General features: G+C 55.3%; 2 protein-coding genes across 3 annotated transcripts; one reads left to right on the forward strand and one right to left on the reverse strand.

Moving 5' to 3' along the window:
• Positions 1–12,900: 12,900 nt before the first annotated feature.
• Positions 12,901–16,946, reverse strand: TMEM151A (transmembrane protein 151A). Its single transcript, XM_064289280.1, has 5 exons — positions 16,850–16,946; positions 16,293–16,795; positions 16,064–16,182; positions 15,150–15,159; positions 12,901–14,319 (listed from the first exon to the last, which is right to left on the reverse strand). Exons 1-5 carry the CDS (start codon positions 16,944–16,946, stop codon positions 12,988–12,990), a joined length of 2,061 nt encoding a protein of 686 aa, XP_064145350.1. The 3' UTR covers positions 12,901–12,987.
• A 3,196-nt stretch (positions 16,947–20,142) lies between these two features.
• Positions 20,143–24,308, forward strand: YIF1A (Yip1 interacting factor homolog A, membrane trafficking protein). 2 transcript variants are annotated; one of them, XM_010599024.3, is made up of 8 exons: positions 20,143–20,346; positions 21,029–21,240; positions 21,424–21,528; positions 21,665–21,743; positions 23,208–23,265; positions 23,372–23,527; positions 23,908–24,026; positions 24,107–24,308. In XM_010599024.3, exons 1-8 carry the CDS (start codon positions 20,316–20,318, stop codon positions 24,298–24,300), a joined length of 954 nt encoding a protein of 317 aa, XP_010597326.1. In that variant the 5' UTR covers positions 20,143–20,315; the 3' UTR covers positions 24,301–24,308. The 2 variants fall into 2 exon arrangements, with proteins under 2 accessions (XP_010597326.1, XP_003419619.1); XM_003419571.4 differs by having other exon boundaries at positions 20,144–20,346; positions 23,933–24,026.
• The last annotated feature ends 1,526 nt before the right edge of the window (positions 24,309–25,834 follow it).

The following is a 25,834-nucleotide window of genomic DNA, read 5'->3' on the forward strand; positions in this document are numbered from 1 at the left end:
AAAGAGTTAAATGCACTGCAATTGGAGGGGAGGATAGAAGTGGGGAAGGGGGCCCGGAGCCGGCTCTTTGTCATTCTGTAATGAACACCAGATGCGGAGCTGCGTGCGGGCCTAAACAGACGGCCTCCCGGGGCCAAGCCGAGGCGGTATCGCAGGCTCCGCCCACGGACTCTCAGGCCCCGCCCATCCCGGCGCGGCCCAGTCAGGTGGACCCGGGGGCTATCGGCCCCGCCTCTCGGACCTACGACCACGCCCACCAACTGTTGTCAAGCGTCGACCCCTGCCAGCTCAGAGTTTCCGGCAATACTATTTGTTCCACCAGCCCCGCCCAGGCCGACGCCTGCGCCACTGGCCCCGCCCACCAGTGCGATAAGCCCCTCCCCTTCTTGCGGCCTGTGCAGAGATTGGCTCCCTGGAGGTATAAACACCGCCCAGAGCCCCCAGCACGCTCCGCCTAACAACTACAAACTCCGCCCCTTCACAGAGCCTCTGACCGTCCACGAGTGCAGGGAATCCCACAGATACCAACTGTGTCCCACAGAGAGGCCAACTCCACCCTCCAAGAGTGGACACGTTCCCCTCACGCTCTCTTCAGGCCCCGCCCCCAGCTACACCCCCCGCCCCTCGCCGTCCTTCCGAGACCTGCCAGCGGAAGAGCTTCGCCCACGTATGGCCAAGACACTTTCCCTTCACAGAGGTCATGGCCCCACCTACACTAAGCCCCAGGGCCCGCCCACTTAAAAAAGCCCAAACCCCGTCCTTGGCGGCCCCTTAAGCCCCGCCCACCCAGAGCATCCTCTGCTGCGGGCTTCCAGCACCAGGACCGCCCAAGCGGAGAACAGAGCAGTCTTCAGGCTCCACCTCCTGTAAATGCATAACCCCGCCCACCTTAGGCTCCACCTTCTTGGTGCAAGCCCCGCCCCCTCTGGGCCCCGGTCTCCCACCGCCATCTGGGTTTACCCAGACCCAAGAGTACTTCGAGCACCTCATCCCTGACCAGCACGTCCTTGAGTCTCTCCTTCGCCTACCCATGGCTTCCATTTGTCCAGATTCCGAGTTCTCTGGACGGAGCCCAGACGGCGTTGCGAGCTTGGCGAATGGCGTCGATGAATGAGCCTTTGTCGCCACCTGCCTTCGGCGCCGCAGACTTGCAGGCACCCGGGCCTCACTGCCTGTCTTCCCCCGCCTCGAAAGCATACTGTTGTTATTTGCCTTGCCGTCAGCGACGACTTCTGCAACCCCATGCACAACGGGACGAAACGAAACCACCACTGCCCCTCCCAAAGCGTACAATTGCGCAATAAATAATTTCTTAATTTATTAAATATATATTTTACCCAAATATCTACTGACTCCGCTCGCAGGTGCCTGGACGGCCCGGTCCGCAAACTATCCAATGCATCCTGTTTCCCAGGGGCCAGAGCGCAGCATTCCTAGAACACCGAAGTGTGGCCCTCTTCCCTGGAAATGTGTGTTTGGCAGCGGTGGGCTCCGGCTCAGAAGCCCACCCGTGGGAGCTTAGAGTCACAGCGTTTACCGCCGATTGATGGCTACAGCGTCTCAGGGCATACCGACTTCTAGCTCCGCGCCCACCACTTCATTTGAAAATATTGTCCTGTTCACTCACACCCTAGACTGGGGCTCCAGCTGGCAGGAGACTTGGTTGGGGCCGACTGGGGCATTAAGAGAGGAACTAACATCCTCTGAGCTGTAATTGGTGCCAACACGGGCTAGGCACCCTCAGCCCTGCACTTGACACACTCTGGAGGTCAGGTGCCAACCTTGCCCGCAGTCACCTCCTGACAAATGCAGACCTGGAAAATATGGGATTTTTTCTGCACAAGGTTGCCAGGTGCCCTGGCTGCTGTGAATGGAGTAGGGTTTGGTGCCAAATAACAATACCTCCCCCCAAAATAACAGCAATAATAAATGCTTGAAGCCCTGTTCTAAGGACATCAGTGTATAAACTCACTTAGGATCCATAACACGTCCCGTGAAACAAGTGCTGTCCTCATCACGAATTACAGATGAGGAATCTGGAGGCACCTGCCTAAGTGCCCTGAGTTAACTCACCTGCTCCAATTGACCCAGTTAGTAAGTGGAGGACACAGGCAGCCAGGTTCCGGGCCTCCCTTGGGTCAGGCGCCTGGCCTTTTGTTGGATGAGGCAGGGAAAGGCTGCCAAGGACACGCCCACCAGCTTGGTGTCAGCCGTGGCTGAGTGGATGGACTCACGGACAGCCTATGCACAGCACAATGATATGTTGCCCAGTCCTGCACCATCTTCAAGATTGCTGATATATTTCAGTCCATTGTTGTGGCTATTATGCCAATTCACCTCATTGAGGACTTCCCTCATTTTCGCTGACCCTCTCGTTTACTAAACATAATGTCCTCTTCCAGTAATTGGTTTTTCCTGATGATGTATCTAAAGTCAGTGAGCTGACATCCCAACATCCTTGCTTCTAAGGTCCGTTCTGGTTGTATTTGTTCTAAGACTTCTTTGTTCATTCTCTTGGTAGTCTACATGCATGGCACACGCAGGTCGCCCCAAAATTCCAAGCAGAAATAAAACTGCTGGGACGGGGATCCCACCCAGTGGCATCAACCACTCCATGGTGCTTTGCCCATCCGGTGTGATCAAGCCATACACGAGACACCAAGTGCTGGCAAATGAAACCTGTTTATTCTTTACAGAAAGCAGCTTATTTTTATTTATAGATAATATGTCCAAAGCAACCATCCAGAATCCTTCACCTGTGTTTCCTTTCTCCTCTAAAACTCCATGCTTCTCTGAGTTGAGAGTCATTGCGCTGAATTCCACTTCTATTGACACCGATTTGTGGCATCAGATCAGTCCAGGGAACTCTCGGCTTCCCTTCCCTAGTCAGTCCAGACCCCAGCTGCTCCATATAGCCCCTTCTTTCACCCAGGGAGGGCTAGGTCACTGGGTACCAGCAGCAAGCTAGGGAGTTCGCTCGGCTCCCAGTACTTTAATCCAGCCAGCCTCACTACCCTCTTAATTTTGATAATTTATTACGACTCACCAGGTCCTGGGAAAGGGCCTTCTCTAACTCAGCAGAGAAAGGATAAAAACACAAAAAGGATATGTGGGAAAGGATGCACAGGTGAGGCTGGGAGGGAGTCTTCAAGTCGAGCTTCCTGTCTCCAGGATCCCACGTCCCCGGGAATTTCTTAGTCCTGCGCCTTTATTGGTTTATGCATAGTCAGTGATCAGGGCCTCATTACATATGTATAATTGATGGAATCAATGAATATGCGTGATTGTTTGTATCATAACCCCCTCCCCTCTTGAAGTTAAGCCCTGGTGTGGTCTTTGCACATAAAGGCACCTCTATCGCTGGCAAATTCCAAGGATTATTTTTAGGAAACTGGAGACAAAGGCCAAACCAAGTTCTTTGTCCCACACCACGTTGTAGTCAATATTTTTCACCAACACCACAATTCAAATGTACCAATTCTTCTTCTGTCTTCCTTTTTTATTGTCCAGCTCTCATGCATAGGAGGCAATTGAAAAGACCATGACTTGGGTCAGGCACACTTTAGTCATCAAAGTGACATCTTTGCTTTTTAAAACTTTGAAGAGGTCTTTTGCAGGGATTGGCACCTTTTAGTTTCTTTCACTAATAAACAAAAAATAACAAGTAGCTTTTATTGTCTGCCTTATTAGGCGCTCTACTCTGGGACTTGCTCTCAGAGTACCTGCCTAGGGCTGTTTTCCTGGTTCTTCTGTATATAACGTAGGATAGGACACTACTGGCACACGCAGGGTTCCCATATTGGTTCCTGACCCATAGGAACAAAAGTGATTGCGGGAGGAAAGGCCAAGTAGAAATCTCACTAAAATACTGAGCTGTTCATTCATTTATCCTATATTTGTTGAGACCGTACTATATATCAGACAGTCCATTAGGGGCCAGGGATGCAGAAATACCCAGAGTGCCTATGGTGAGACCATTCAGGCTTGCACAACAAGATGGTGGCCTGAGCCTGGGCAGAGGCAATGTTGGAATGGAGAGAAGAATGCAAACCTGAGAGATGGCTGGCAAGTAGATTCGAAAACAGGACCCACTGACTAACTGAACATGAAGGAGAGGAAGAGATCAATGAAGCCCACATTGGGTTTTGGTTCATCTTCCAGATGGTGCCACTCCCTGAGGTAGAGACCTGAGAGAAGAAGCCACCTTGGGGAGAGAAATGACATGGTCAGGTTTAGGTATGTTGAGTTTGAAGTGTTTGAAGGTCATCCAATTGGATTGATCAAGAAGACAACTCGAAGGAGAGTGAGGAATAGGAGGAGATATGGAATGTGAGGTTAATGTCCTCCATGAATAACTGTTTCCTTTGCTATGAGACCAGAAGAACTAGATGGTGCCTAGCTACCATTACTGAATATATGGATCAAAGATTCTATAAAAGAATCCTGATCAAAAGGGGGGAAATACAGAACATTTTCAAATTCTCATGGAATCCAGACTTTCTGGAGCCATCGAGGCTAGATGAACCCCTGAAACTCTTGTCCTTAGAAAACCTTTAAACCTTAAACCAACAATATTCCCTGAAGTCTTCTTTAAACCAAACAACATTTTAGCTTAACTAATAAAGAATGTCTGCCAGGAGCATTGTGCTCTTTTAAGAATGATCTGTATGGGATCAAAATGACAACAGCAACTCAAAAGATTAGGTAGGAAATTTAGGGGCCTGTGAGTTTATGTTAATGGGGAGGAACAAGTCAGAAAAGGAGGGTGAGAATGCTCACACATCTTGAAGATTGTAATCAGTGTCACTGAATCATACATGCTGAAATTGTTGAATTGGTGTACGTTCTGCTGCGTATATCCTCAGCAACAACACCAAAAAGTAAAATAAATTAAAAAAAAAAAAAAAAAGAAGGAAACTGGAGACCCGAATCTGGAGCTCAAAACAGAAGTCCAGGTTGAAGATACAGATTTGAGAGTTCCCCTTACACCCACTGCCGGGAGAATCCCAGAAACTAACACACCCTCACCTTAAGTCGGGGGAGCCCCGTGTGGTTTCCAGTTTGGCCAGTGAAACAGACCTAGCAAGGTGGCGGGAGAGGTGAACTCCTCCTTCTACTTTTCTATGTGTGTATGTGTTTGAATTTTTAAATGTCGGTATATTTGTTTTGTGATTTTTTGAAAAGTAGTCAAAGGGAATTAAAATACTTCTGTCTTTTGGATAGGACCTTGGGTTGCTGAAAACTTGCTGATTTGTTTCAGCTAACATTCTAGACAGAAACTTCTCATTGGAACAGACGTACTACCGCCTCCGGCACTTGGTTTGCAGTTATCAGTCCAGTCGATCTCTTTGCTTTATTTCTGTTGACTCTGACTTCTGGGAGCTTTTTGTCTCCTGGGTGCCTTTCCTCACCCAGCAGGGGCAGAGGCACCTTCCCCATCCTGACTCAGGGATGTGTCCAACTTTTGGCTTAATGCCTGGCCCTCCATGCTCTCGATGGGCTCTTCATCTTTCCAGATTGCACCTGGGCCACCTCATCAATGACTTTATCCTGATGGGCTCTAGAGGACAGAAGGCAGCAGATGTGACCTAAAAGGGAAGATGAAACTTGCAAGAAGTGCTGGGGCTTGCCACCTCAGGCGAGTTCTAGGGAGCCTGAGATCCGGGGCCTGGACCCCAGGAGGATACATGAAACCACACGGTTTGCTCTGGATTGAGAAGCAGCACATAACTTCCAGGGGCCCCTTCTTGGGCCCATGAACTAAGGGATCAGAGATACTCTACTTCAAGTAAGGCCAACCAATGGAAATTTTTTTGGTTGGAGTGTAAGTAGCCCTCAGGATCAACTTAAACCCATGATGTTGGAGGTGTCGGTAGGTGGTCAAGAATCACTAATTTAGAGGCATCTCTGCGTGGCACAAATGGTTAAGCGCTCAACTACTAGCCAAAAGATTGGAGGTTTGCACCCACTCAGAGGCACCTTGGGAGACTGGCCTAGCATCTGCTTCTGGAAGGTCACGGCCTTGAAAACCCTAAGGAGCAGTTCTATTCTGCACACATGGCGTCACCATCAGTTGGAATTAGCTCAAGGCAACCAACAACAACATGGTAACGCAGAATTATTAATTTAACACATATTGACTAGGCACCATGCTGGCAGCTGGTAAAGTATGTGTACGTGTGTGTGTGTGTATAATACGGAATAGCCATTTGTAATTAATACTAAAAATAATAATTAATAATAAATGATGATAGGACTATTATTATTACTATTATTATTGAGCACTTACTATGTTCAAGGCCATGTTTTAAGCACCATAATGTATTATCTCACTTAGTTCTTATGACAAGCCTCTGAAGTAAGTATATTCTATTATTATCTCCCATTTTTGAAGATGAAAAGACTGAGGCCCAGAGAGGATACATGACTTGCCCAGGGTCACTTAGGTGGTAGTGGCTGAGTCACGATTCTGTCTGACTCAAGCTCTGCAACTGTGACCATTAGCTTCCCACCAGCTTTAATTCCAGTGGAAGAAACAGATAATAAACAAATTCACTTATACATAAATAAAAATAATTGCACCTTATGGTGAGTGCAGTGAAGGAAAAACAGAGGGAGCTGAGGCGAAGAAGGGTGGAGTCGTTGAGGATGACGTTGGAGTGGTCAGACTCTGATAAGCCCAGGATGCTGAGGGGATCATGTGAAGAGTGAGGGGTTGAAAGGCCTCTCTCTCAAGGAGATGGAACAGTTTGGGCCGAAGCCTCGAGGCAGGAAGGAGGTTGGCTTGCTCTAGGAACAGTCAGAAGGCCACTCTGGCTGGGGTTTCCTAAGGAAAGGGAAGCAAGCTCAAGATGAACTTGAGGATGTCAGATGGAGCCAGGTCTCGAAGGGACTTGAGGGTTGGGGAAGGGAGTCTGGATTTCACTTGAAGTTCAGTGAGGAGGCACTGGCATGTTTTGGGTGAGGTGGTGTCTTAGTTACCTAGTGCTGCTGTAACAGAAATATAAGTGGGTAGTTCTAGAAAAAGAAATTTATTTTCTCACTGTTTAGGAGGCTAGAAGTCCAGATTCAGGGCACCAGCTCTAAGGGGAGGCTCCCTGTGTCAGTTGTGGGGGGAGACCCTGTCTCAGCTTCTGTAACCCTGGCGTTCCTGGTTCCTCGGTGATCTCCACATAGCATCTGTTTTTACCCTATTTGTGCTTGCTTCTCTCTGTGTCTAATCTGCTTTTTCTACATCTGAAAAGTCACTAGATTTAAGACACCCTACACTGATATGACTTCATTAACAAAAGAAAGAAAACCCTATTCCCAGATGGGATCGCATCCACAAGTATAGAGGTTAGGATTCCAACATGTATTTTTGGGGACACAAATCAATCCATCACAGGTGGTGACATGACTTGATTGCCATTCTAAGATGACTCTGGGTGGGTCAGAAGGGGGTAGGCGGAGTCTGAAGCAGCCAATCAGGGGAGGGGCACTGGTGGTTGGGCCAAGGTGGTGGCACTGGGGTGGAGAGGAGCTGAGTGTGCAGAGAGATGTGTTTTAGGTAGAATCCTGGGTGGTAGGTTTCACGTGGGAGGTGAGGGAGGTATTCATGGATGAGATGAAACAAAGTCTAGATTTTATTCAAAGTAATCCAGTCGGAGCAGGAAGAAGTGGGGGTGGGGGCTGTGTGGATGACACAAGAGTGGTCAAAAGTGGGTGGTGGCCATAGCTCCGGGTGCTGACTACAAGGGCCTTCATTGCACCACTATCTCTACTTTTGTGACATTTGAACCTGTACGTAATACAAGGTTAGAAAAAGGCTGCCAGGCAAGTGTGTGGCTTAAGCACCTGGGTGGAGGGTGCAGCCAGTTACTGAGATGAGAAAGACTGAGAGAGGAGCAGAGTTGGGAGTGTGGAAACTGGGTGCCAGGTTCCATCAGGGCTAGGTGTAGCCTGTGTCAGGCTTTAATGAGAGGACAGAGACAGAGTCCCCTGAGATTTTGGAGCATAGCTCTGCCCCTTCTGCAGGCATTAACTCTCCTTTTGGGCGTGGTTCAGAATAGATGTTAGCTCCAGTAGAGACTGCCCATGTGAACACAACACCTCACCGAAGCTCATATGGGAGCTGGCCATCAAACACTGGGGTTTCTGGTTCCCTTCTCCACCAGGTTGGGCAGGCTCAGTGACCCTTCATCATGAGACAGGAGTGAGTCCAGGGCCTTTCATCGGCCATCTACTGCACGTAACAAATCCTCCCAAAACTAAGTGGCTTAAAACAAGGATTTCTTATTTCTCACCGATCTGTAGGTAAGCAATCTGGGCTGAGATCAGCTTGGTGGTTCGTCTTCTGCTCTCACGTGGGGTCACTCCTGCAGCTACAGTCATCTGAGCCTCAGCTGGGGCTGGAGTGTCTACGATGGCCTCACTCCCATGTCTGGAAGCTGGTGCTGGCTTTTGGCTGGAGGCTTTGGTTCTCCTCGGCGTGGCCTCATCTGGCAGCAGGCTAGGCTGGGCACCTTCACAACCTGGTCTCAAGGTTCCAAGAGAGCAAAGGCGGAAGCTGCAAGGCCTCTTGAAACCTATCATAGAAGTTGTACTGCCTCACTTTCACCACATCTATTGGTAAAAGCAAGTTACAAGGCTGGTCCAAATTTAAAGAATGGGGAAATAGATTCCACCTCCTGCTAGGAGGAGCTGCAAAGAATTCATGGCCATATTTAATCTACCACAGAACTGAAAATCCCAATAAATGACATAAGCAGCTCATTCTGTCCCCAGTAGGCCCACATATGACATGCCATCTCTCTGCTTCCTCAAACCAGCATCTTAAAAAGGCCGGTGTTCATTTTACAGACTGCTCCATAGATGCCAATCAGTTAGAAATGGGATTTGGCTCAGTGGCTGGTTATATTTTTTCAAGATGTCTATACTAATATATCTCCCATCCCACACGGTCTTCTTACCATGTGACTTTGACAAGCCTCCATACAGAGGTGTGGTCTTATGTTCCCTCCCCTCGTAACTGAGTGGACTTTTGCAATAGCCTTGACCAATAGAATGGGGCAGAACGTGTGACTTCCGAGGCTTGATCACTGTAAAAATGGCATGTGGGAGGTGTCTGACCTCCTCTAACTTCACGAGGGGGAAGGAGAACCAAGATCAACAGCCCAAGGCTGATTCCTATGAGGTGGAGGTCAGACATGCCTCCTTTCTCTGCCATCTTTACCAACTCTGACACCAGCCATCTCTCCCACAGCACTATTTCTCTGCTAGGTTCAATAATTCACTACAATGGCCACACAGAACTCACAGGCAATACTCACAATTATGAGGTTTATTAGGGAAGTAACAGGTTACAACTCAGGGTCAGGAACGCTCAAGATACAGTTCTTCTATCAGGACAGCCTCTCCCCAGCTGTGCCTGCAGGTAGGCCTCTCTGGCCCTCAGCCTCTGCTCCCCTCAGGCAAGTGTTACAAAGCTTTTCTAGCTCTGCAAGTAAGTGCCCAGAGGCACCCTACTCCGCCAGCAAGCCTCCTGTCCAGCGGCACTCAGCTTTCTTGCTCCATGGGCCGGGAAGTCCACCATACCGTCTCCTGCCGTCATTTCTCTGCCATCGCTTCTTGAGCTCTCTGTCTCCTGGTTCCAGGAATCCTGGGTCCAAAGGACGTACTCTCCACTCCTGGCAGTTCTTCCTTGGTGGTGGTGGGATCCTGTCTTTCCCGCATCTGGGACAGCTCACGTCAAGCCCAGAAGGATGGCAAAACTGACCAGTCCCTTTGGCGGGCCACAATTACCCTACCTGTCCAATCGCCTGAGTAGGAATTACAAGACCATGGTGAGAAAGGCCACACAAAAGTGATCCATCACACCGCAATCATAAAACTTCCACCTTCTTGGTACTCTTGCCCTGGAAACCAAGCCACTGTGTTCTGAGGAGGCTCAAGACACAGGAAGAGACCATGAGTGGGTGTGCCAGCCGAAAGCCCTAGTTAGGACCTCAGTCGTCAGCCAGCATGAACTGCCAGACATGTGAGTAAACAAGCCTTTAGATGGTTCTAGCCCCTAGACATCATGGGGCAGAGGTAAGCCATTCTTGTTGTACACCCTGTCTGAGCTCTTCACACACAGAAACCAGGAGAGATATTAATAATGACTGTTGTTTTAAGCCACTAAGTTTTGAGGTGATTTGTCATGCAACAATAGATAATTCACAGGCTGCTAGTATCAGGTCAAGAAAAACCAGTGGCTTAAACAAACTAGAAGTTTATTTCTTGTTCCCACTGGAGTCTGGAGTAGGCAATGCAGGGGTGATACGGAAGCTCTGGGTTCTTTTTCCTTGTTGCCCTGCTATCCTCTCCGCCCATAGCTACCATCTCAAGACCACCTCCTAATCCACAACAGCTGCTGACGTTTCAACTGTCACAGCTGTATTGCAGGCTTAATGCAGGCTGAAGAAGAGAGGACAAAAATGGCCTTCACCAAGATCGTTTCTAGTTCGAGGAGCATTCTTGAAATCCTTTCCAACACCTTCTGCTTATATCTCATGTCCCAGAATTAATCAGACAGTCATACCATATGTGCAAGGGAAACTGTGTATGTGCCTTTTAGCTGTGCTCATTGTCATCTCAAAAAACAAAAAACGGGTTCTGTTAGTGAGGAGGGGAAAGTATAGTGGCCAGTGGACAGTCGATGGCTATAGGGTTAGAGGAGGATGATGGAAAAGAAAAATCTTCCTCGTGGAGAAGCTGCAGTCAGGACACTGACCCTCTGCCCACTGTGGCCTTCCTGAATGCAGTAGTCTTTTCCACCTAAGTTGCTTCTAAACAAAGAATTGATTTCTCTCCTAAAGAAGTGAGGCAGTGGAGCTGACGGACAGAGAAAGCTCTGGTCTCTAGCCCCACCCGCTCCACGTGACCAGCAGGCATTTGAACTTCTGCTAAGTATCCTAACATGCAACCCTGACCATATCATTGCCTTGCTCAAATGCCTTCCATGGCTCCAGTCTGCCACAGTTTAACGACAAAATCTGGGGTTTGGTATTGAAGGCCATAGCCAGCCTTCTACAGCTGCTTGCTATTACTTCCTCCTCAAACTGATCAACCGTTCTGCTTCACAGGCCCTGCCTCCGGACCTTTGTTCTGGCAGCTCCCACTGCCCAGAACACCCTCTCCCCTGTCTCTGAAATCTGCCCCATTTTCAGCACCGTTCCAGGGCCACCACTAGCTCTTATGGCACCTTTGCACAAATTAGAACAGGGTGTCCTTTCTCCAGTGGAATGCAGCATGCCGGGGCCTGGGGAGTGGAGCATGCATAGGCTGCAGTCCACCATGCTTGCCCCTCAGCCTAGCACACTTGAGCAATGAACACCTTGCACAACTATACGTGTGATGATGCCACTTCCAGGAACTTCTCTGAGCTCCCTGAGTTTCTCCCTTTGGCCTTGTTATTTTTTTTCTTGGATCGCCATGTCAGCCTGCCCTGATTTGGGTGTTTCCAGCTCCGTGTCCTCCAACCCCCCTGGAGCCCTTCCCCCACAGACTGATACCACCAATAGGTGCCAAGGGAACTGAGCTCGCTCCACAGGCCATAGCTCTTTCTCCCCACTGTGGAGACCAGCCATCACACCTTCAGTCCTCTGCAGCCCCCCGAGCTGGAGAATGGGCCATGGCGGACAATGCCTTAGAAATGACCCAGGCCCAGGCACCAGAGTCAGGAGTGGAGTCAGCTGGTTTTTGCTCAGAGAAACTCAAACCTGAGCCTCACAAGTCCCTGGCTGAGCTGAGGGAGGCCCTCTCAGCTTACGTTGCTCCTAGGATCACAGGAGCCCCACTGGTATCCATCCCAGAACCCAGCATGGCACCCCTGGCCCAGGTGGCCATGGTGGCCTGGGCCCTCAGGAATGCACGTGAGAACACTTTCCATTTCATACCCTTTATTTTATCTGCAGCTTCTTCTCTACCTCTTGCCTCTCCCCAGCCTGAGGCGGGGGTGGACACCCCAGCTGGAAGGGAAGGGACTACTCTCTCCTCACTGGGGGAGGGGTGGTGTCTCCCAGGCCAGGCCCTACTGATGGGAGAAGCAGGGGCTGGCACAGAGGGGCAAATGCACTGTCCAAGAGGCTGTGGGTGAGGCCAGGCCCCTTGGATGTGGTCCTGGGGTCATCAAGAAGGTGAAGAGCAGAGAGATCTCAGACCAATGAGAAGACAAAGCTTGGAAATATGTGCGTGGCCGACGTAGCAAAAGGGGACTTGGGGAGGGAGGACAAGCTGAGCAGAGTCGGGGAGGTGGGGCATATAGAGGAAGCTGCATGTGGGGGTGCAGTGGGCAGCACAGGATACTGGGCGGGGGAGGGCTGTGCTCTAAGAATTGGATCCCAGTGTGGCGGGGGAGGGGGGCTGCACTTACAGGGTCTGATGGGAACTGTCCCCAAAGGGGAGAGAAGGCAGGGAGGGAGGGGTACGCCAGGGGAGTAGCATGAGAAACCTTGACAGGTAGTGGGCCAAAGCTGTAGGGCCCCCATTGCCAGCCCTTCAGCTTCAGGGAGGCCAGCCTGGCTCAGCATGGCCCCAAACCGTCAATTTGTGCTTCTGGGTTGCACGAGGGCTCAGCCACAGCAAGCAAGAGCCCACAAGCAGTCCTCTGATGCAGGCCACAGCTGTCCCCAGGACTCCTCTCCCATCCCAGGCATTCTAGAAGCTTCCTCTCCTCTCAAGCATGAGAGACCCCCACACCAGATCCTCTGCCATCGGGTGGGTGGAACATGATGGTGGTGGGGAGGGCCATGCCAGGGATGGTACATAGACTCAACTGAGGTGCTATCTATCTCCCCAGTGACTGTAGGTCACCGAGTTGTGGACTGTGTAAGGACCCCCACCCCCACCCCACCCCATGTGTGTAGCTGGTCTGTTTTTCCTCTTGTTTTGGACAATAATTAATTACTTGAGCATCTAAGCCCATGGTGGGATGGTAGGGAGAGGCTGCTCTGGGGGCCAAGGGTGTCAGAGCGCCCCCTGCCCGTCCCCCTGGCAGCCACTGTCACCATGGACGATGAGCACCGGGAAATAAAGGGCATCCTCGTAGCATGGCGGGCTTTCCAGGGGCTCCGTGTCCTCTCCACGGCGCCCCAGCGGTCCCCCACTTAGACTGCGAAAGACCCCTGGTGTGGCCCGACCCCCAGCTCCCAGTGAGAGGCGGCTGCGGCTGAAGGGCAGGCGGGGCCCGCTAGGTCGGGCCGGGGGCAGCGAGTTGCTGCTGACAGAGCGGCGACACCGCTGGCAGCCGCGGAGGTAGGCGCCTGACCCAGCGCCCATGACCACGGCCTCGGAGTAGCTGGGCACCAGCTGGCGATTGGAGCAGATGTGCCACTCGAGCTCGGTAAAGTCCACTGTGGCCACACGGGAGAGTGGGGGCCCACTGGGCACAGCCCCGGGAGGGGGGGAGCTGGCGCCAAAGAGCTTCTCTACCTGGTAGTGCACGTGGGCCGTGCCGTAGGCCGCCACGACCCGCAGGGGCCAGGAGAGCGTGGCGGCCGACACCAACCAGAAGACCCAGGCGCGGGCATACCAGGGCGGGCTGCGGGGGTCGGCGAAGACCATGAGGGAATCACGGAAGTCCACGTCCTTCAGGTGCATGCCCTCACGGGCCTCCAGGTAGTCGTCCAGGCCCTCATTGGCGCTGAAGAAGCGGGCCCTCTGCGTGAGGTATGAAGCCTCGGCCTCGGCGCTGCCGAAGCTGAAGCACTTGGTGAAGCGCAGACGCGTGGCTGCGTGCTCGGCCAGGCCCACGAGCTCCTTGGAGATGTCTCGGACCCCGTGGGCCGAGTAGTCGAACTCACCCCGCGCTGTGCGGCTGTCGGCCCGCTCATGGTAGACCTGTGTGGTGGTGTAGGCATCACCGTTCCGGTAGCGGGTGATCTGGCGTGTGCGCCGCACATAATGGTAGCTGGTGGCTTTCCACCAGACGCAAGGTGGGGCCTGCTGCAGCCGATGGATCAAGGCAAGCACGGTGTTGGCATCCGTGCGGGGTGCCTGGCAGGACCGCACATGACAGTGCCAGCACTCAGCCAGGTAGAGGAGGTAGAGGAGGGAGACGAAGGCCAGTGGGATGTACAGGTAGCCATCAGAGCAGGGGCTGGCTGGGTAGGTAGGTGGCGGACCCCCGGCCCCACGGGCCAGGGCTGCCTCGGGGCCCAGAACCAGCCGTGGCACTGTGGCCAGGCGGCACCAGGCCACCACAGCGCCGCAGGCGTGGATGAGCAGCGTGAGCAGCAGGCACTTCCAGTGCGACTCGCGACACAGTGAGCTTCCCAGAGACTGTTTCAGGGGCCGCTGCTACAGGGTGGACAGAGAGAGGAGTCAGTGTCAGGCCGGGGCCTGCCCCATACCTTACAGAGGAGGAAACCAAGGCTTCGAGGGATCACATTTCTGGCTAACTCAGAGTGGAGCTGCAGAACTCACACCCAGCCCATCTGCACCCAGAGCCTGCTGCCTGTGCACTGTGCTCTCCCATCCTCAGCCCCAGGCCCATCTCTGCCAGGAGAGGGAAGGACTCCAGAGCGGCACTGAGAAACCTGAGTTCTGGTCCCAGCTCTGCCCCTGATCTGCTTGCTGTGTGGCCTGGGCCATGTCCCTGCCCTCTTTGGGCCTTGATTCCTGGCCCTGGTGATCTGGAAGCCAGGGTGGCAGGGGTTGGAGGGATGAACACATGGGCTTTTTAGCACTCAGCTGCCCAGGATCTGGTGCTGAGTCCACCACTTACTGTATGGCTGGGGCAGGTCCCTCATCCTCTCTGGGCCTCAATTTCCTCATCTGTAAACTGGGGTTGTTGTGAGGATTCAACGAGATCATATGTGTGACGATCTTAACACAGGGTCTGGCCGTGGGAATATTGTCACTGTCACCCTGTGACCCCCTCTGGTCCCTTCGATCCACTCAGGTTGGCAGGAGACTCGGGAGAGGCTTTTAAGTAAGTGAGAAAAAGGAAGAGCTGGGAGCGGGGGATGTGTGAGTCTTGGGGAGCAGATGGAGGGCCGGCCTCCACTCCCCATCTGTGCTGAGGGAGGGGGTGGGACAGACAGCTGCTGGGTGGCAGGGGCTACTCCTTGGCCCTGGGGGCCTGGACGACCTCCCTGTCAGGGCTGCCAACCTGGCCCCCACCTCACCTCCAGGTGCCTATGGAGACAGAAGGTGGGGAAAGGGTGGGTAAAAAGAGGGGGGGGGAAGAAAAGGGGGTCCAGTGGAAACAGCAGAGATGGGTTAAAGGGCTACCTATCCCATTCCAGGCCCACAAGGCCTTAAGAGGCCCAAGAGAGTAGGAACCAGCCCATCCCAGGACCGTCTGTGGCCACCCCCCACTGCAGTTCACCCACCACAGGGGCACACCACCACCCCAACCCCATGGCCAGCCACACACACACACACACACACACACACACACACTCATCAGGTGCCCCAAAACATGTGTTCATCACAGACCCACCCACCACAGGATATATACACCTGTCTGTTCATCCAAGACACATGGGACCCTCGCCTGCCACCGCCGCAGCATAAACACATGCACACGCACCCTATGAGGCACAATGCATATACATTTTTCACATTAACTGAAGCCCAGAGACGTGCCAGACCCTCACCTGATCACAGTGCACACACCCCCACCCCACCTCACCCACTGCAATGTGACTATCACACCCTACAGCCTCCACTTGGAATAGACCCGCCCACAGCATGCACACACGTTAGCAGGGCACCCAAGCCAACGGGCCCCCCCAGACCTTCACCTGGCTAGAGGACACACGTCCACACAGGTGTGGGGAACACACACCCGAAGTCACACACACCCACAAGCACCCTACATCCCTCCAGTCACACATACCAGCCCACTCCCCACCCCATCATTGCCAGCACCCCACCCAGAGCCCCCCCAACTCCTACACATCCTTTTCCTGGCTAGGACAGGGGAGGGGCCATCCTGGGGTCCCAGCCTGCAAGAGGGGATGGGGTAGGGGGGAGGAAGGAGGGGTACTGGAGGCACCTCCCTTCTTGCTCCCCTCCTCCTTTCTGCCACCCCCACCCCCTCTCCTTGTTGCCGCTGCTGCAATGCAGGTGCCGCCCGGCACCTCGTGAGCGGAGGGGCCGGGCTGGGGACCCTGACCCCGGGGCCCTGAGGGTGATGGCAGCCTTCAGGCCGCGCTGCGGAACGGGGATGCGGGGGCCAGGTGCTGACGTCACAGGACGGGTGAGGCTCGAGGATGGGGTGCTGGGGGCGGAGTCGCCCCCTTGTTCCTACCCAGCCGCCCCACCCCTGTCCCCACGCGGGCCCCTAGGTCCCGGGACCCCTGGCAGGACACAGGGCTGCCCCATGACGTCATTGGCCGTAGGGGCGCTGGGACTCCCCTCAGCAGCCCTCCCCGGGGCTCGCCGCCCGCCCTCCCCCCGGCCCGACTCGGCTCCGGCCCCTCTGCCCGCGCCGGTACCTCCTCGCGCAGCGGCTCGCCGTCCGGGATGAGCACGGGCACCTCCCCGCCGTTCCCGCCCTCGGGCATGGTGTTCTGGCTGCGTCGGCGGCCGCCGCCCGGGCCCGGGGCATGATAGGGGGTGCGGAGGGCTGCAGCGCGGCCCCGCTCGTCCGCTCGGCTCGGCGGCCGGGAGGGAGTGCGCCCAGCCGAGCCCGAGAGCGGCGGCGGCGGCGGCGGCGTTGGCGGCCGAGGGGCTCGGCCCCGCCCTCCGCTGACCCCGCCCCCGCGGCACCGGCGGCGCCGCCAGCAGCGCCTGGCACGGCGGGCGCGCCCCGCCCCCGAGAAGCCTGGACCCGGCGGCCACAAGGCTTAGGCTCTCAGGCCGCGCGCGCACTTGCGACCTTGGGCGAGTCCTTGCTCCCAGGGGCCTGAGTTTGCCCGGCTGGAAGATGAGGAGGGTGAATCTGGACCGTGGGCGGCCGCCCCTGGGGGACCCATGTCGTCCTCTGAGGAGTAGCCCAGGGCTAAAAACACCCAGTGCCGTCGAGTCGGCTAACCCCTCCTAAACCCCTACCTGGCGGCCTCACTTGTTGGGGAAGGGGCGTTGACGGCCCAGGAAGGCGTAAATGAGCCTCATTGGCAGGGCAGAGGTGAGGCGCCGGGCTTGGCTTGAGGCAGGCAGGCTGGGGCCAGGATCCCAGAGGGTCCGAGACTGTGTGACCTTGGCCCAGCACTCTCCACCCCCAACCTCAGCTTTCCCATCTGAGAAATGGAGATGGGAAGGTGTTGGATTCAATTCACAAACATTCATCATGCAGCACAGGGGAGTGGGACCTGTCCTGCAAACTGAGGATCCCTTCCCAGGTACACATGGCCTCAGTGCTCCTTTCTGGCCTGCAAGACCCTTAGAGGCCCTCACACCTGCCCCTGCCTGTGAGCCTTGCCCCCCAGCTAGGCAGTCAGTGGGTGAGGCATGAGGAGCTGCAACGCTTTTATGGGGTTTTTGTTTTTGGCAAAGAGCAAAAGACCTTCTCAACGACTGTCTGGTTCAATATCCTCTCCATTTAAAGATGAGGTGTACAGAGGAAAGGACTAGTCCAGGGCTTCATCCCTTTGTTTATTATTTATTTATTGAGTATAAATGTTTTTTTTGAGTGTCCTCTGTATCCAAGCACTATGCTTGGCACTGGGAAGACAGGGTTCAAGAACAACACAGGCCCTTTGTTGTTGTTAGGTGCCGTCGAGTCGGTTCCGACTCATAGCGACCCTACGCACAACAGAAACACTGCCCGGTCCTGTGCCATCCTTACAATCGTTTTTATACTTGAGCCCATTGTTGCAGCCACTATGTCAATCCACCTCGTTGAGGGTCTTCCTCTTTTCCGCTGACCCTGTACTTTGCCAAGCATGATGTCCTTCTCTAGAGACTGATCCCTCCTGACAACATGTCCAAAGTATGTAAGAAGCCATCCTTGCCTCTAAGGAGCATTCTGGTTGTACTTCTTCCAAGATAGATTTATTCCTTCTTTTGGCAGTCCATGGTATATTCAATATTCTTCGCCAACACCACAATTTGAAGGCATCAATTCTTCTTTAGTCTTCCTTATTCACTGTCCAGCTTTCACATGCATATGATGTGATTGAAAATACCATAGTTTGGGTCAGGTGCACCTTAGTCTTCAAGGTGACATCTTTGCTCTTCAACACTTTAAAAAGGTCTTTTGCAGCAGATTTACCCAATGCAATGTGTCTTTTGATTTCTTGACTGCTGCTTCTATGGCTGTTGATTGTGGATCCAAGTAAAATGAAATCCTTGACAACTTCAATCTTTTCTCCGTTTATCGTGATGATGTTGCTCATTGGTCCTGTTGTGAGGATTTTTGTTTTCTTTATGTTGAGGTGCAATCCATACTGAAGGCTGTGGTCTTTGATCTTCATTGGTAGGTGCTTCAAGTCCTCTTCACTTTCAGCAAGCAAGGTTGTGTCATCTGCATGATGCAGTTTGTTAACCAGTCTTCCTCCAATCCTGATGTCCTGTTCTTATTCATATAGTCCAGCTTCTTGGATTATTTGCTCAGCATACAGATTGAATAGGTATGGTGAAAGAATACAACCCTGATGCACACCTTTCCTGACTTTAAACCAATCAGTATCCCCTTGTTCTGTCCGAACAACTGCCTCTTGATCTATGTAAAGGTTCCTCATGAGCACAATTAAGTGTTCTGGAATTCCCATTTTTCGCAATGTTATCCATAATTTGTTATGATCCACACAAATGCCTTTGCACAGTCAGTAAAACACAGGTAAACATCCTTCTGGTATTCTCTGCTTTCAGCCAGGAGCCATCTGACATCATCAATGAAATCCCTGGTCTTCACAGGCCCTGTCTTCATGGAATTTACATCAGGGCAAACTGGGAAACCCAGAAGGGGTCTAGAACCTCAGCCTCCGGTTCACCACCACAGGCCAGGTGAGGCCTGTCTTCCCCTTCTGCCTCTAAGAGACACAAGCTGGGATGACTCTTACAAGATAACCAGGCTTTGGACAAGTGGGTATGAGGGGAAGGACATCCCTGGCGGAGGGGTCTTTGGAGCAAAGCCACTGCAATTAGATCCCGTGGGCTGAGTTCAGGAAACAGGAAGGTCACCTGGTGTAACTGGACACTGGGTAGCTAATCAGAGGCAGGTCGCAGAAGATCTGATCCTGCACTGCAGAAGGTTGGTGGAGGGAGGCCTCTGAAGACTGTCTCCTGGAGGGTGGGGGTGTCAGAACCTGGGTGGAGAGAAAGGAGGCCCTGGAACCACGAGTGCAGCTTAGGGACCTAACTTCGAGAGGACCACAGAGCGGGGGTGACTCAGGAGTTTCGGCCAAAGTTTCAGAAGGTGGATCCGCACATCTCCGCTCCTAAATTCGGTGGACCACGGGAGAGTCGATGGGAGAGGTCCGGTGCAGGGTCCTGCCCCAACTATATCACCTACTCCCTGGGACTTCGGATCTTCTGGGCCTCGGTCTTTCAATCTGTGCAGTGGGGGGAAGGGGAAGGGGGAGCGTGTAGAGCCAAGACTTCAGGCCCTCCCAGCAGTTGACGCCCCAGGGTCTGCAGGACGGCGGCAGAGGCAGGAGGGCATTTCAGCACTGGACAACGGACAGCAACCGCGGGGCAAGGAGGGATGGGAAGCGGGAGGAGGAGCCAGCATCCGGGGCTAGCAGGGCCGCGGTGTCTCTGTCCGGCCCGGCCTCGGACCAACACCTTCCGGGCTGCCGAGGCTCCACGCCGGGACCGAGAAGGGGAGTGGACGGGGCCGGGGAGGAAGATGAGCACGGAGGAAGTGCAGGAGCCCTGAGGGGCGGGCTTGGCCAGAGTCCGCCCGCCCGGGCGAGCAGAGCTTCACTCCCGGACTCCGCCACCACCTGCCCCCGCCCGCCTCCGCCTGGTGTAGTCGTGGCAGGGCGAGCGTCAAGCGCCCCACTGCGCAGGCGGAGAAACGATTCTCAGCACCTGCCTACTTTACCCATCTATTGGCTGCTCCTGCGGCAGACTAGCAAGCTCACTCTCCAATCCGGGAGCGCCTGGGATCTCCCCGCCTACCCCGCGTCCGGAAGTTGACTACGGCCGAATCCGCTTTGACGAGGGAGCGCCCAGTAGCCAATTGGGAGAGGGGAGGGGCAAGCCGGCACAGCCGAGGAGCCAATGGCAGGTGGCTAAGGGTGACGCCGCGGGCATGGCTGCTGTGGTCACCAGCGGAGGGACGTGTCGGGCTGTCCGGTAACCTCGGTCGGTGCTTAGAGAGCGAAGCAGCTGCATCATTAGCATTCGTACCCACGAGGAGGCTCAGCGGGCCCTCGGAGAGAGCGAGCGTTGCGGCCATGGCGTATCATTCGGGCTACGGAGCCCACGGTGCGTGGGGCGTGGGGCGAGCGGGGCGCAGCCCGGCCGGCAGGAGGAGTCGGCGGTGCGGCCCGCTCACCCTGAGGGAGAGGGGCAGCCCCGTAGGGCGGCGGGGTCATTTGGGTTCTTGCCCCGTGCGACTCGGCAGCGCGTCCCGGACTTCGTCCTCTCGGCCCAATCCTAAGATCAGGGCGGTGACAGCACAGCTGGGATCCCCATGCTGACCTAGGCACGAAGGGGGTCCGCCTCCAGAATTTGCTTTCCTATCCTATCATCACCCTGGCGGAGTTCCTGACCACTGCCCAGGCCTCCAACACCCAGCCATTGCCTCTCCCACTCTTCGCCTCTCTCGTCCTTCTTCATGGGGGTCTGCCCTCCCGATTATCATCTCCACTAGCAAACTTCTGCGCACTCTCCAGCTCAGGTCAGAGGTCATTCCCCTGAGAAGCGTCCCTAGGAACCCCCAGGTGGGCAACCACTTTCAAGCGCTGTCTCAGCTCTTTCTTTGCCCACGTTCAGCACCTCTCACAAAGGGTCCCCTGCTAAAGTTCTTCTTTCTAGGTTAGCTCACTGTTTGCCTGGTGCCCCAGTACCGTACAGAGTACCAGGCTGCCCAGCCTGGGGAGAAATCAGGGATTTGGGCTTCTGCGTGCCGTTCCCGTCACCTACTCTGGTACCTCCAATCCTGCAGGCTCCAAGCACAGGGCCCGGACAGCTCCGGATTCTCCTCCCCTCTTCGATGACACAAGCGGTGGTTACTCCGGCCAGCCAGGGGGATACCCAGCCTCAGGAGCTGAGGTGGCCTTCAATGTCAACCACCTGCTGGGGGACCCAATGGCCAACATGGCTATGGCCTATGGCAGCTCCATCGCATCCCATGGGAAGGACATGGTGCACAAGGAGGTGCGGTCTGCCCCAGGGCAAGGGTGGCAGGATATGTGGCCAGGGCTGGGGCACCATGGGAGCCCATCTGGTCCTCTCAGCAGCCCTCAGGGTAGGAGCACACAGAGGTGCACTCTGAGACTCGGGGTGCTGAGGCTCAGGGTGCGGCTTGCCCATAGCCTCCTCTCTCCCCCATCCCTGCAGCTGCACCGTTTTGTGTCTGTGGACAAACTCAAGTATTTTTTCGCTGTGGACACAGCTTATGTGGCCAAGAAGCTAGGGCTACTGGTCTTCCCCTACACACACCAGGTGAGCTGTCTACCACGTGAGCTAGCAGGCCCCCCGATGCCTCCCTCATCCTGCCCCAGCATCCAGCCCCAAGACCTCATTCCCTCATCTCCTGCCTTTTTGTGTCTTCTGCCCCGTCCACTGCTGCCACTGCCAGAACTGGGAAGTCCGGTACAGCCGTGATGTGCCTCTGCCCCCGCGGCAAGACCTCAACGCCCCCGACCTCTATATCCCCAGTGAGTCTCAGACCAGGGCTGGGGGATGTGCGGGGGACTTGTGCTGGGAGGCACGAGTGGGAAGAGAGAGGCTCCTCTGCTGATTCAGCATCTGCTCTTGGTGCTTTTTGTGTGTAGTGTCTGCTAGGCAGACGGGGTGGGTGACCGGTAAGAAGCTTACTTCCTTCACTGCCCTCAGGGTGCTCACTGTTGAGACCTCTCTGCCTCTTTGACTTGGATCTTGGACCATGTTCCCCCTCAGCCTGGAGCCCCGGGTTTATATTCCAGGCCTGTAACTTCCAGCCAGGGGACCTTAGGCTGGTTACTTTGACTTCTGTAAAATGAGAAAAAACAGCAGTTCTGACCCCCAGGGATTGCACCTGGCATGCTGGAAGCACCCAGTAACTCTTAGCTGCATTGCCGTTATCATTGCACATCCTCCAAGGTCTGCTCAAACATCCCCTCCTCCAGGAAGCCTTCATGAACCCCCTGAGCAGATGATTGCTCCCTCTGGGCCCCACATCTCCCTCTCCAGATGGTAATGGTCAGGCTGTCCAGACCGCCATGGCTGGCCGACTGCATCCTGGTGGCTGCACACAGCTAGACCCATAGTGGACACACTAAGCTGAAGGCAGGGTGGATGTGCCAGGGGCCAGCCCTCCAAGGAGCTGCCAATGGTATCACGGGCAGGCAGCAGGCCAGGGCCCAGGAGGGACAAAGGTCTTCCATCCTTCACTCCACTGACCTCTTGTAGCCATGGTGTACAACTGGAACTGGCATACCCACCCTACCTGTGAAGCTGAGGCTCAGAGAGAGTAGAGCATCTTTGAGGCCACACAGCCTGTCGAGGGTGCGGCTGCTCTCCTGACTCCAGACACTGAACTCTCTCTGTGGGCACATCAGTTCCAGGGCTCTCAGGGAGGCAGAGGACAGGATGGATGAGTTAAACTGCTGCTAAGGCACAGCTCCCACTGGCTCTGAGCTGTGTGAAACAGCTGAGTTAAACCTGGAGTCCTCTGTGTCAGCCTGGTGGCCAGACTTAGAATTTCTGGCTGAGGTGAGGTCATCCCATGGTCCCTGACTCCAGGGGCAGCCAGGGTTGTCTGCTGGGTCTGCATTTTGATCCTGGAATCTTGCTTGAAATCAGCATGGCCCCAGCCTCTTCTAGGATGGGCAATGGCTTTGGCCCATGGGACAGTTTCTGAAACCCAGCAGGAAACTTTGAGTTTCCTAGCACAGGGGCAGGAAAAGGAGTGGCTGGGCGGTCCTGGGAGAAGGCTCAGGTGGCATTTAAACAGGGGAGGGGAGAAGGAGCGGAAGGGCAAGGCATCCCAGGCAGGGCACCAGGAGCTGAGCGTGGAGGTGGGATTGGGTTGGGGCATACAGGGAAGGAAGCATGGGGGAAGGTGGGGAGGTGTTGGTGGCCTTATGGGGGGGTTCTAGTTGAGGAGGTCAGGCTGATGGTGTCTCTCTGGCTCTTGGCAGCAATGGCTTTCATCACCTACGTGCTGCTGGCTGGGATGGCACTGGGCATTCAGAAAAGGTCCGTGCCAGCCCCTCCCCATCCCTCCACTCCCCCTCCTTCCACCTATCGGGAGTCTATGTCCCCAGCCCCGGGTCTCTCACCGTTCCCCTACCCATGGTCACAGGTTCTCCCCGGAGGTTCTGGGCCTGTGTGCCAGCACGGCACTGGTATGGGTCGTGATGGAAGTGCTGGCCCTGCTCCTGGGTCTCTACCTGGCCACTGTGCGCAGTGACCTGAGCACCTTCCACCTGCTGGCCTACAGTGGCTACAAATATGTGGGGTGAGTGCCTGTGGGGCCCACTGGAGGCTGGTCTGGGGTAGGGTCCTGCAGCCCTGGGCCTGCCTTGCTGTAGCTCAAGTTCTGCCCCTGGATGTGCCGCTGTCTGCTCTCAGCCTTGGCTCTTCTCTGTCAGAGGGAGCAGCCAGTCTCCCAAGGACCTGTGCAGTCATGCTCAGGAGGTGGGGATGTTGCGAGTCACCTGGGAGCCAGGGGGAGAAGGGCTTGGAGCTGGGGTAGCAGAGGAGGGTCTCAGGGCTAAGTCCTGGCCTTCCAGATTCCTTGGGTCCGTGTTCCTGGGTGGGGGCAGATTGGGGGTCAAGGGCCCTGGTGGTGGGTGAGGGTCGCGGGTAGCCTCAGGCCTAGGCCTCGGGGGTTGTCAGTTTTCTCGCCACCGCCCACCTGCAGGATGATCCTGAGTGTGCTCACAGGGCTGCTGTTTGGCAGCGATGGCTACTACGTGGCCCTGGCCTGGACCTCCTCTGCACTCATGTACTTCATCGTGAGTCTGGGGTGCCCCTCCCCCGGGGTCGCAGCTGGGGCCTGCCTCTCCCAGCCGGCGACAGCTCTCCTCTCTTCCAGGTGCGCTCCTTGCGGACAGCAGCCCTAAGCCCCGACAGCATGGGGGGCCCGGCACCCCGGCAGCGCCTCCAGCTCTACTTGACACTGGGGGCGGCGGCCTTCCAGCCCCTCATCATATACTGGCTGACCTTCCACCTGGTCCGGTGACCCTGTTCCCCCTCTGGCACTGCTTTTTCCATACATTGAAGATTTGATTCCTTGATTTCTGTGACCCTTGTTCCTGGGGCCTCAGGAGCTGCTGACCCCCTGGGCCTCTGCACTGCCATGGGACCAGGTTGGGCTGTCTAGGGGAGCGAGGCCCAGGGAGGGTCCCTGGGGGTGGAGATTTGACACGAGGCTTGCAGGGCAGATGAAAGGGCTGTGTTTACCTGGGACTGGATGCGCGCTGGGGAGGGGCAGCTGCCAGGGAGGCCTCAGAGGCCTTTGATCCATCTGAGAGGGCCCCCAGAAAGGCCTGTGGTCTCATGGGGCCAGGCTCGCTGGGCTAGGGGTTAGGTCAGGGCTTCTGCTATATAGTTACCCCCCCATCTCCTGTCCAGGCCTTTCAGGAGCAGAACTGGGGCCCATGTGTTTGCAGTAGTTTATTCATATTTTGTCACAAATGGCCGGGGAAGGGGTGCCGGACTCCTCCAGGCAACATAGAAAATAGGTCCAAGAGACAGGGTGGGGTGGGGTTGGGGAAAGTGGGAAAGGAATGGGGCTGGAGAGAGCCTGGGGGGGAGGGCAGACTAGGAATGGGGCTGTCCCCTGCTGAGCCTGCTCATTCCTGGTGCGGGTACCCCCCCACCTGCAGGGGGAGCCTCAGGGTTGGAATGGAGGGGGCTGGCCCAGACCTCCCAGGGTCAATCCCTGCCCTGTGGCAGGGCCCAGACTTCCCCTGAAGTGGCCAAGGCCAGAGGTCCCACCCCTTCCAGGACTGACCACCATGCCCATGGCTGGCAGAGGAGCCCCTGGCCTGTGTGGTGCTCTGCCCAGCCCTAGTCCAAGGAGGAGGGCTCTGAAGGCGGGGGGTCCCCGCAGCAGCAGTTTGGGGGGTGGGGAGGCTGGGGCACCAGTGCCCCGGCCCTCCCTGGGGCTGAGGCCTCTGCGGCCAAGGGGGCAGGGCTGGGGGTGCACAGGCGTCCGGTCCGTTCTGGGCTCGCTCCCTGGCCGGCTTCCCCCTTAGAAACTCACCAACGTATAAACCATACTGTGGGAAGATGAGGTGATGAGCCCAGTCATGAGCCAGCCCACCCCCTGGCTGCCCACCTGTCACCCTGGGTGGCCCTCAGTCCTCAAGGGCCTCAGGCCCTGATGAGGCCTGTCTACCCCTGGGACTGGAGGCCCGATACCTGGAGCACCACCCCTTCCCTTGAGTTCTTCCTGACTGCCGTGGGCAGGGCCTCACCTGTACAGGTAATAGAAGAAGGAGAGCAGGTAGAAGGCGAGTTTGCACCAGGACTCCTTCTGGCAGTAGTTGAGGATGTCAGCATTCATGATGGAGACCGCGTCATACATGACCTCAGAACCATCCGCAGGGCGGTGGAAGTACCTGGGGTGGGAGAGCCTTTAGTACCCAGCACCCAGGCAGCCCCCATCCTGCCCCAGCTTCTCCTGGTTCACCCCTCCCTCAGACTGCAGCCCCCTCACCTCCAGAGGTGGTAGAAGAGGAGGGGGATGTTGAGGCCCAGGGTGACCCACTCTGCTGCACACAGAAACATCAGACAGAACAGGCCGTGGATGGAGTAT

This window comes from Loxodonta africana, chromosome 7, assembly GCF_030014295.1.
Source record: "Loxodonta africana isolate mLoxAfr1 chromosome 7, mLoxAfr1.hap2, whole genome shotgun sequence".
In the NCBI taxonomy this organism is placed as follows: Eukaryota; Metazoa; Chordata; class Mammalia; order Proboscidea; family Elephantidae; genus Loxodonta; species Loxodonta africana.